General features: G+C 33.8%; 1 protein-coding gene across 1 annotated transcript in view; it reads left to right on the forward strand.

Moving 5' to 3' along the window:
* Positions 1–12,500, forward strand: part of LOC135225180 (thrombospondin type-1 domain-containing protein 4-like) — a 325,897-nt gene that overhangs the window by 243,359 nt on the left and 70,038 nt on the right. The window contains 2 exon segments of the mRNA XM_064264457.1: positions 6,925–7,021; positions 11,635–11,737. Of these exon segments, the coding sequence (XP_064120527.1) occupies positions 6,925–7,021; positions 11,635–11,737 (200 nt within the window).

Below are 12,500 nucleotides of genomic sequence, written 5' to 3' on the forward strand. Positions count from 1 at the left end.
TCCTAATTCTGTTCTTCTAAATGTCCAGTTGCCAGATTTTAAGGTTTTGAAAAGATAATTTGACGATGGGAAGTGTTTCCCTCTGAGTGGTCACTGGTCAAGTGGCGATATCATTTCTATTCTCGTGAAATTTCCCGGAGATCTTGTCGCCTTCACAATAGGTCCGGTTACGAATTGCGAGAAAGAGAAACGTATTATGATTTTGAGAAAAGTGGTTTCCTTTCTTCGGGATCGGAGGTGTTCGTAAGGTTTATTCTTCGGCCTTAGCTTAATTTTGATTTTATGCACATTTCGGACATCGAATAGCTTTTTTACTGCTGGTTCCAGCTTGGGGTAATCTCTCTCTCTCTCTCTCTCTCTCTCTCTCTCTCTCTCTCTCTCTCTCTCTCTCTCTCTCTCTCGTTTCTGGCAGAATTCAACCCAACAAACCCCCAACCATTGTTCGTCATTGTTCTAATTCTTTCCAATATGTTCATGTTTTTTTTTATGACCAATCGATAATGCTTTTGTTCCAAACTATTCGTATTATCATGAGTAATGTAATGAAGATTAAGATCCACTGTAATTTTTGCTGTTTATGCTTGAAATAGCAGCAAGAGCGTTCTCCGAGTTTAACCTCGATGTTGGAACGAATAGAAATTACCCTTTGCCGACTTTCAGGAGAATCAGCCATTGCTTCCTCTGCAGTTAGAAAGCAAAAGAAGCTCGCTCTCTCTCTCTCTCTCTCTCTCTCTCTCCTCTCTCTCTCTCTCTCTCTCTCTCTCTCTCTCATGAAAGCCATAAATTCCGGTCCTCCCATCTGGGATTAATTTCGTGTTACCATTTCTCTTACTTCTTTTCAAATCTCGCGTTGTTCATCATAATCATTTGCGCTCATTACCGTCCCGTTCTAATCTCTAGCGCATTCCATCCGCTCATTAGCTATTTTTATGTTACCATTCGTTAATATGCATTCCTTGAACCCCGCATTACCATATTTCAGGCAACCGTAATTATCATTCATTCTCATATCTTCCGTCCTTTCCCTCCCACTCACTCGTTGCTGAATCCTTCATTATCGTACCCTGACACCTTTATCGTCTCAGCCCCAAAGTCCGTGATCGTCGTACTCCTGACTCATATAATTGTCGTACCTTTTGATCCGCGAAACACTTTAGTGCCCAGTAGAGCGGAAAACGATATTCTAATTCATCCAGTTCCCTGTGGGAGACTTGAGACGGACCGGGTTTTGAAAGCCGACCTACTCGGCGGTTCCTGACGATGTCTGTAACCCATTTCGCCCCAAGATTTCCATTTTCGCCTGAATTAACGCAGCCGAGCGACAGGTTTTAATTGCTGGTTCACGTAACAACATATTCCGAGCATAAGTCGCACTCGAGCATCGTGTTCGAAAAGTCCCTGCCCCGTTAGACGTTGCCTGCTATAGTCTTATGCATGTGCTTGAGGGCCGGTATGGCCGTGGTTTGGTTTCATTTTTCCACGCTTCATTTGTCTTCCACAACAGTTCTCTCAATTTTTTACAACTCATTACTCGAGAGAGAGAGAGAGAGAGAGAGAGAGAGAGAGAGAGAGAGAGAGAGAGAGAGAGAGAGAGAGAGAAACCTGTTCCTCATTAGTTCCAGATTTTTTTTCGCTTACTAGTGAAAGGAAGTCTAAGGAATGTCAATAAAATCTTCGCGAACGAATCTTCCAGTTAACGCTGTCCTGTGTTGTTGAAACGATAAATAGCAGAGATGGAGAGATATCGCATCAAGAATGCTAGGAAATTTCTTAAGAAAAAGGTTTATCATAGAGCTTGCCCTTCTATCTATCTATCTATCTATCTGTCTATCTATTTATCAGTCTATCTATCTATTCCTATATATGGTGTATTATATATACATATATATTATATATATATATATATATATTATATATATATATATATATATATTTTATATATATATATATATAATATATATATATATTTTATATATACATACGTTACATGCAAACAATTAGGTGTAGTAAAATTACCATTTGGTATTCTTCCTTAGATAATTCTTATAAGATTTCTCCCATATAATATTTGGTTTTCTTTTGACGCCATAGCAGGTACGTTGACATATAAAATTCTTCTATTAATTTAATTTATCTGTCCCATTACTCCCGTAGGTGAGGTAGCGCCATCAGTGCGCCGCATAGGCATTACCGAAGGTTCTTTGCAGCTACAACCCCTTTCTTTCATTTACTATACCTCCTTTATATTCTTTTGTCAAACTTACTTTCCACCCTCTCCTAACAATTGATTCATAGTGCAACTGCGAGGTCGTTCTCCTGTTACATCTTTCAAACCTTTTACTGTCAATTTCCTTTTCAATGCTGAATGACCTCATAGGTCCTAGTGCTTGACCTTTGGCCTAAATTCTATATTCAATTCAGTTCAACCATCTATCCCATTACTTTCATCTTCCTACCTGAACTTTTATCCAGTTACTTATATCAATGCGTAACAGTACCTCCTCATTAGATCATTATGTATGGATAGCATTTGATTGCTCAAGATTTGTATCCTAAATTTCCTTCGCCCATTCTGTATTTTACAATTAACTTACATTCACGTTCCTCTATCATTCTCCAAATGCAAATGACCCTTTGCTAGGTTTAACTACTTTTCTCAAGCAGAGTTTGTTATTCATGCTTGCTTCATCCGTACTATGAAATTTGCGAGCATTCATAAGGAAGAAAAGATATTTGTCATTTTTCAAAGTATATATCAGTTGAATAACTATATATGATTATTATTTATTTGCATTAGAAATGAATGAAGTTCCTCTTAACCTTCAAAATGACGAAACAATTTATATATATATATATATATATATATATATATATATATATATATTATATATATATATATATATATATATATCTTTTATATATATATATATATATATATATATATATATATATCTTATATATATATATTATATATATATATATATATATATAGATATATAAATATATATATATATATATATATATATATATATATATATATATATATATATATATAAAAGATCCTGATCAAATTAGATGGAAGAAATTCATTTTCCAGTCAATGTATCTCTATATATATACTAAAGATATATCTATATATATATATATATAATATCATCTATATATATATATATAATATATAATATATATCTATATATATATTATATATAACTATATATATCATATATATTATATATATATATTATATTTAACAATCCTGATCAAATTAGGATGGAAGAAATTAATTTTCCAGTCAATTTTATCTCTATTTGTTGTATTTGCATGTTTCACTTTTGGTGAATCCTTTTTCCATTATAGTTGCGGTAACCACCAACTAGTGGTAATATTTACAACTGAATAAGTACGAATAATTTCAAATTACATACATACATACATTTAAGTGTTTTGTGTTTGTGAGTGCATATATATATATATATATATATATATATATATATATATATATATATATATATATATATATATATATATATATATATGTATGTATATATATATATATATATATATATATATATATATATATATATATATATATATATATATATATATATATATATATATATATATATATATGCACTCACAAACACAAAACACTTAAATGTATGTTCTGCTAGGATGTATTTGATATATATATTATATATATGATTATGGATTACCATAAAGATATGCACTCACAAACACAAAACACTTAAATGTATGTATGTATGTAATTTGAAATAATTCGTACTTATTCAGTTGTAAATATTACCACTAGTTGGTTACCGCACTATAATGGAAAAAGGATTCACCAAAAGTGAAACATGCAAATACAACAAATTGAGATAAAATTGACTGGAAAATGAATTTCTTCCATCTAATTTGATCAGGATCTTTTAACATGATCTATTATTTTTATCCCTTTGAGTAATCTGAAACTACTGTCGACCCTTCCCGTTACGGTGGCCTTTGTTTCTCTGTACAGACTCACTGTTGGCTGACCAAACGTTATTGAAAAGTGTTTATTTAGTCATTATTAGTATTTCAGAATAGAAGTACTTGTGAATATGAGAAATTATTGTTTCCTTTCACCCTTCTACCTATGTAATTGCTTTTTAAGTTTTAAAATCTAGTTGTAAATTGTGAAACGTTAGGTTTATTATTTCCACATACTGTTCTATGTGGAATAAACAGCCTCTTACATACATGGCATATGTGTACATATATGTATCTAAATATGGCCCGCTGTCCCCTTCCTGCTAACTCCCTCATTTGATTCCCGGGCCCTCTTCCTTCCCTCTTGAAATCTCTCCATCCCTCTCTACAATCCCTGGTGCCAGACTCGTCATCCATGTCGGAAAATCCGGGCGTCTGCCGTCGCATAATCATCAGAGTCCCTCCTTTGCTTCCGGATTTGGTCCCTTCTCCCTTTTTATATTCAGGAGCCGTTAGTCCTCCTCCGGATCAAGCTCCGGCTCTGTCTTTGCCATAAACCATTGTTATCCAGGTGGTTTGTGTTGTTTCTCAGTTTCGTCTACGCTTTTTTTTTCCTGTTAGTTTCTGGGTTTCTGACACATTTGTTTCCCTGTGTAAATGGAAGTTTGGTTGTTGCTCAACCTTCCGTTTTATGCTCAGAAACTGATACTCCTCCTCTAGAATAGTGTCAAGTTATGTCCTCGCTCTAGACTATTTCGAGTTTTGCGTTTTCTCAATTTCGCTGATGGAATTTCCCATGTAATCCAGTTGCCTTGACTGACATTTTGGCTCATATAATAAATTGTGATTGTTTGTTTACTTTGCCGTCCAACCCCCTCCCTTTTTGGGGGGAGCCAATGAATTCATCACTGTCGTTGACACCTGGTGTTTTGCATTTTTCTCGATTTTGTTGTATTGTAAATGGAGTTAATAGTATTTCAATCACGTTTTGTTTGCTTATATATCAGTGAGTGTCATTATTTTACTAATTTTTGCTACGTCCTCCTCTTCATATTCTGATACTGTTAGGGCTCCTCTGAATAGTGAGTTCTGTTTATTGTTTGTTTTCGACTATTTTTTCAAGGTGTTATGTGATGTTTCTCAGTTCAACTAATGGGTATTTTTTTTTTACGACTTAAGTTCAGGGCATTATACCATGAGGTTTTTGTTGGTTCTCAGTTTCACTGACACATCATTTTACGCTGTTTTTATAGAGATATTTTACCGCCTATAGAAAGTAGTTGTTTTAGTTTAAATGTCGTATTTTTTAAATTGTCTCTTAAATGATCTCCAAGAATTTCGGAGAGTTTCTCAGTTTCACAGACACTGCAATATTATGTACTTGATTGGTTTTTAAAAACGGTTTTCTTTATATATTAGTGACTGTCGTCGCTTCATTTAGTGTTTATTTTGTCTCCTTTCACGACCTTGAGTTCCTCCTCTTGACAAACATCCATAGTCATCCCCAACAACTATCATAATCATCGCCATTATTACCATCATAAATCATCCTTAAGTCTAAATTTTATTCTTCGTCCTTTCAGCTGTCCCCTCTGTGCCAACTTCCATCTGTACTCTCTCTCTCTCTCTCTCTCTCTCTCTCTCTCTCTCTCTCTCTCTCTCTCTCTCTCTCTCTCTCTCTCTCTCTCTCTCTCTCTCTCTCTCTCTCTCTCTCTCTCCTCCTTCAGCCATTACTCTCTGTTCTTCATTCTCTCGCAATTTTGCCCCGACTGTATTCATCCATTCCCGGGTAACCCGAGTAGGAAAAACGGAGAACCCAACTCAGCATTACATTCACTTGTGCTGACAGTTATCATGTTTATGAGGGAGAATGTCCAGTAGTGAGGAACCTTGTTTGCGAACGAGAATGCCCACTGGTACGGAACCTTGTTTGTGAGCAAAAATGTGTAGCTGGAAGATATAGCCGTAGCGAAGGGTCCCTGGAAGTTTTTCTCTGATTAAATATAAGCTGGACTTTCGTCGTTTCACAGGAGCGCAGAAGTCACATATTCGTTTTGCCTGACATCATTCTTTTTCTTTTGTCTGTGTACTCCTCGAGCAGCAGAAAGTTGGATATAATAATTTGCATTTTCGAGAATGCCTTCATGAATAGGGAAATGGATTCGCACTGGATGTAAGGATTTTTTTTTTTTTTCCTTTTTTTATGCGTGTAATAAAGGCTCCCATTTCCAGCATTGCCTTTCCAGAATTCTATTGAATGCTGCTCATGGTACGAGGACAATAGTATTCATGCATTTCTTATTTAAGTAAACTTTTAAATTCATATAACGTTAGTATATTAACAAATATATACTGAATTACCTAACGAATTATATATGTTTCGTGGTAATGATAATTTTCCCTAAATGGTTCCGAGTTTACATTAAATATACAACATGCTAAACTATGTTCGTTGTGATTATTAAACATTTTCTATATTTTGTATGCAATTACTGCAGTTCATTTTTACATGTTAAGTAGTATGTATTTGCATGTTTTCAGCGAATGGTGGTCTGCATTGCCTTTCTTTATCGTGCAGTGACAGCTCCAGGTTGATAACTGCAATTGATTTTTTAACAGGAGAGCTGTAACATTGATTACGATCACCAGAATGAAATTTTTTTTAAACTGTCCCTTTTTTATCTACATATTGTATCTGTTTGATACCTTGAACTGAAGAATATTATTATTATTATTATTATTATTATTATTATTATTATTATTATTATTATTATTAATGGCTTTTATGAGTCCCACCTGACATTATTAGGTGAAACTATTGACTAAACTCTAGCCATTTCTCATTTATATCTCCAACCAGATTGTGCCCTTATATGTTGCGTGCGGAACAGTAGGATATTTTCCTCCACTAAAATAGCAGTTTAATGATAGATTTTTTGTTTGTTTTTGCTGCAGGCGACAACGAGCTCGAGCAAAGCGACAGGCGGCATCCACCAGCACAGGCAGCCGCTGTGTAGGCTTATACAAGAGATTCCAGCTTTGCAATACTGAGGTAAGAATAACGAAGAGAGAGAGAGAGAGAGAGAGAGAGAGAGAAGAGAGAGAGAGAGAAGAGAGAGAGAGAGGAGAAGAGAGAGAGAGAGAGAGAGAGGGTTTTCTCAGAGGTAGTACAAAATAAAAATACCGTTATTGGTATTACTTACTGACTGTAACCAGTGGTATTATTAAAAAACAAGTACGAAACATTAAGGCTTATCTCAGGTCAGAGCTAGTCCCAGGGTCCATCCAGTTTTTGAAATTACCATTATGAATTGACATGGTTAATGTGGAAAGTATTGGAATCGGTAACAGAGACCAGGTGTTGAAAAATGAGCGAGGAAGTGGGACACCTGATATGAACAAATGTAATGCAATTACAGAGTGAACACGTAATACAGCAATAAGCAGCAATGAAGTCATACATAACATCGTAATGCACGAAATGAGTGAATTAGATTACCTCGTATAAAGGAAATTGATCATTCTGAGAATAATTAAGTTGAGTAGAGATTAAAGGTGATTGGACGGTGAAGAACAGTATGACAACTGATCGTACTGTATGTGATAAGGAAATGCCGCATTTTCGGGGATTTTATGACTTTTGTTGATTGTGATTTGGACTTACAAGAATTCATTATAAGCCCTAAATAAATATATTTTGAGATCTATGAATCTCTATCCCGTACGCCTAAGGAACCTCTCTATTTTTTTTTTATCATTTTATGATGTTGCTAATAATGCATTTCATATTTATAACGAGGTAATTGCATACCCATTAACATTTGTTATTTGTTATATGAACAGGATAGAATGATTTTTTTTACGTGATTAAGGTTGCACATAAACATACATACATACATACGTGCACAGGCATATATTCATGTATATATATATATATATATATATATATATATATATATATATATATACTATATATATATATATATATATATATATTATATATATATTATTCATGTATATATACGATTTGATGAATAAAACAACAGACAATAACATCTTAATCACAGTGACCAATAAAGTCATTGTGGGGTTTGTTTACACTATATTTTAAAAAGTGATACATGTAAATACATATATATATATATATATATAAAAATATATATATATATATATATATAAATATAATTTAATATATAAGTAATCATTGGGGGGTTTGTTTATACTAGTAACAAGTAATACATGTAAAATATATATAAATATATATATATATATATATATATATATATATATATATATATATATATATATATATGTCTGTGTGTGTGTGTGTATGTATCATTGTGGGGTTTGTTTATTACTAGTAACAAGGTGATACATGTAACATATATATATATATATATATATATATATATATATATATATATAGTTACATGTATCCCTTGATACATTGTAGTAATAAACAAACCCCATAATGATTTTTGTGGTCACTGATTATGATGGTATTGTCTGTTGTTTTATTCATCAAATCGCAACAGACATTGAGCAACAGCATAAAATGCTAAAAAAAAGGTGTATATATATGTATATATATATATATATATATATATATATATATATATATATATATATATAATATATAATATAATATAATATAATGTAAGTATGTATTTGTGTGTGTGATTTTATTTAGAGGTAGTTACTTGTATCACGTTTTACAATAGTAATAACCAAACCTCACAATGATTTTTGTGGTCACTGTGATGGTGTTATTGTCTATTATCCTATTCGTCAAATCGCAATGGACTGCATCTAGATGTTACAGTCAAATGTGAAACTTGTACGTAATTTTTATTGTCGATAATGGCACCAGGACATGGTATGTATAACACCGGTGAATATTTATTTATTTTTTTCTTTTTGCGTATGTTAAATTTAAACTTAACTTACGTTCAAGAACGTACTTGGCTCTTCTCCTTTAATATCCAATTCACTCTCCTTCGGCATTAATATATTATCATATATGTTAACCGATGGGGAATTTTTTTAGTTGATAATAATTTCGTCCTCGTGCTTAATGCATGTTACACGACGATTCCTTTAGACATGCCATAAAACCATCAGTCAAGGCCAAAGCATCTAGTGAGAAAAAGAATTTTGGATTTAGAGGTTTTCTGGGAATTCCCTACATCTATGGATTACAGGAACACAACACACTCCCTTTAGAAAACATAAAATTCTGAAGATCGAAATAAAATGACTTTTGGAGGTCTGCATATTACCGCTTTCCCCTCCTCTCTGCATGCTGTATCGGATTCAGTTTTTGATGTGGAGACATAACCTCAGTATTTGAAATCAGATGGAGTAGGATTCAAAACTTGCTGTATTCTTTATGTGAGCTGCCTTGAAGGCCGTAACCACTCCTGCTAGTTTGACCCCTTTGGAAAAAGGAGGCGGGGGTGGGGGTTGGTGGTTTGGAGGAGGAGGTATTTGTGGTTGGTTAGGGGAGGTGTTGTCATGGTTCGAGTCCGTGCGTTGCAAATTCGCATCATCTAACCGCCCAGATGGGGAGTACGTATGTAAACACGAACCGACCTTTATTGTAATGGTGATGAAGCTGCTGACGAAGACGTTTGTTACAGAGAGAGGGATTATAAGGCTGGGGGTTAGCTGGTAGGGGGTAGGGGGTGGGGGGACAGGTCATTAGGGAGGTGAGGAAGAGGGTACGAGGAGAATGATTGTTGTTGCTCCTCCGTAGGGGATTCGGTGGGGCGGAGTGAATGGATCGAAAATGAACTTACCGACATGATTTCAATGACAGACGCCAGGTGATGGAGCCTTGGGAAATTTTCGTCACACATTTTAGTTTCATCCTTCCTCTCACTTCATCATCATCATCAACATTATCATCTTTATGATAGTGATTTTTGTTTGTTGTTCGTAGTAGGAATAACATTAGTAGTAGTATCACTATTAATTTTGATGTAATTGAATTGGTAGCAGTATATTCGAACAGAAGTGATAATCCTCCCCGGGGTCAATAATGATTTTCATGACTCACTGGTTCAAAATAAATTTATTTGCACAAGTTTTTTTTTTTAGTAATATTTGCTACTTTTTTATTTTATCTATCAGATTTCCGAAGGAAGTAACTGATTTAAATTGGGAAACTAATATTTTTTTTATTTTCGTTCTACGTGTTCTAATGTTTTGGTGACCACATTTTTTCACACAGTTCTATATGTTGAATATTATTGTTGTTTTATATGACTTTGTTAGTAAATATCTAAAACAGTAACTAAACTGATAGCTAGAACGGGTATAAAAAAGTGCTTCTGTGAGCTGGAAAAAGCCAAGGGTCTTTTAAGATGAGAAAGACTGATATAACAAAGCGGAATCATGAGATATTTTATCGATGGACGTGGTATATTTGAAATAAGCGCTTGAAGTAATTGTTATTTTGAACAATACAAAACCAACTTCAGCAGATTGTAGAAATCACACGAAAATATTGTGGAAATCTAGGGAAAAAAGTAGAAAATTAATGATGAGAGAGATACAACAGCCAGCAAAATTATTTACATTCATGATTAGCAATGCAAATAAAGGCAGTGGTACCTAATGGCTCAGAGCAAAATAAAAAAATTGAAAGTAGTGTCGGTAATTGAAAGTGAATTAATGAAGGATTCATTTGCATAAAGTAATGGAACACGTGAACATTGTTGATAATGATCAGATGAGATGCAAGGACAACTTTAATTTTATATTTGGGTCATAGCCTCTAAGAAAGCGGAACAAAATCTGTTTATAGTTTAGTTTCGATTTTATGCAAGGTACCTCAGTAGTTGTACATTTTTTCATACTAAACTTTTCCTCTATTTCGCTATATTGTCTGCGTATTATTCTCATCCCTGCCCCCTTTTAATACTGTTTATTTCTCAATCTTATTTTTAAACACTCCTCTTTTTTTCTTTTTTCTTTTTTGTTTTGCGAGATGCAGTTCACGAGTAATTTGCTTAAATCCAAGTTTCCCCCCTCCCCCTATTTATAACGGGTGATGTTTTTCTAGGTCTGTAGAATTTTAGCCCGAACCCAAAATACACGCTTGAAAATTGGTAATAGGACATGGTAATATTTTGAAATTTGTATGGAGACTGTGATTATTCTTTTAGCAAGGTAGCTGCCTTCGTAACTTACTAAATGTATTTACGTATCTAACCTGCTGTCCAATTTTCGTAATTTATTTTATTCTAATTGTTGCTAGCTTTGTAAAAATCGACCACGTTAATAATCTGTGCGTTTTAAAGTCTTTATAGAATTATTTGTGCATCCAAAAATCAGCGAACCATTCTTACAATCGCAAATATAAAAATTTAAGAATTATTTGGAAACTCGTTTGAATGTAGACTCTCTTATCTGGGTAAATATATTTACATTTTCCCTCTGTTTCCCTTATTTCCTTTTGTCATTCTAAATGGATTACGGAATTGACTCATGGTTATATACAATACTGTTGGTATTTCCCCCTTGCGTCTTATTTATAGAAATATCACGCGATTCACTACATACACAAGTAGAAGTTCGTATAATTATGCACCTGATATTTGCTTCAATGATTTTTATGTACAAAAGAGTGAAAATTATTATTAATTCCTCGATTTGTTCCAGGAGTGTCCGGGTGGTTACCAGGACTTCAGGTGGGAGCAGTGCGCCTCATTCAACAAGACACCTTTCAACAGGAGGTTTTACACCTGGGCCCCCTATTACGACAGTAAGTAGTACAAGGTCGTGACGGGTCAGAAGATAGGACTGGGAACCTTTACACTTTAACTTTGTGGATGGAGGTTTTTTTTCTTAGCTTTTTATTTACGTTTTTTTTTTTTTTATCTTATTGGCGACTTGAAGTTTTTTAAACGTTCTTCTTTGTTAGTTATCTATCTTGCTTGACTCAAACATACATTTCAGTTGCCTATTGAGTTTTAGGGTTTGTCCTTCGTTCTTCTTTTATTGTTTTGGTGCGGTTTTTATTATCTCTCAAATGCCTGGTGTTGTTGTAGCAACCGTTTTATCGACAAAGAAATTGACTGCCAAACTACAGCAATTTGTGAGGAAAGAAAGGAACGTCTTCTAGGATAGAAATGGAGCTCCAAATGAAGAAGTGGAATCATAATATGAGATAGAACGAACATGAATTATTCCAGGCTGGTATTTGTAGATATAGGAAATCAATTTTACCACTTCTAACATAAAGATTAATTTTTTCCCAAGAAAATGAATAATTATCTCCTCAAATTTAATTTTAGATTTTGTGGAACTGGTTTTCACAGTTATATCATAGGGAAAGTCAGAAAGTTAGCTAATAATGTTTGTCTATATAAATTCCTTTTGAGAAACTTGCATAGTCCAAAGACTGAAAAAGATCAGTCATATCGTGTAACTCCATTATATTACAGAATACGATAAAACTAATTATTGCAACTTTGCAAGTGAATGTTAACCGTAAGATTGCAGGCAGGCCTCTGTACTGTCATGGC

The sequence above is a fragment of the Macrobrachium nipponense genome, chromosome 20, assembly GCF_015104395.2.
Source record: "Macrobrachium nipponense isolate FS-2020 chromosome 20, ASM1510439v2, whole genome shotgun sequence".
Classification (NCBI taxonomy): Eukaryota; Metazoa; Arthropoda; class Malacostraca; order Decapoda; family Palaemonidae; genus Macrobrachium; species Macrobrachium nipponense.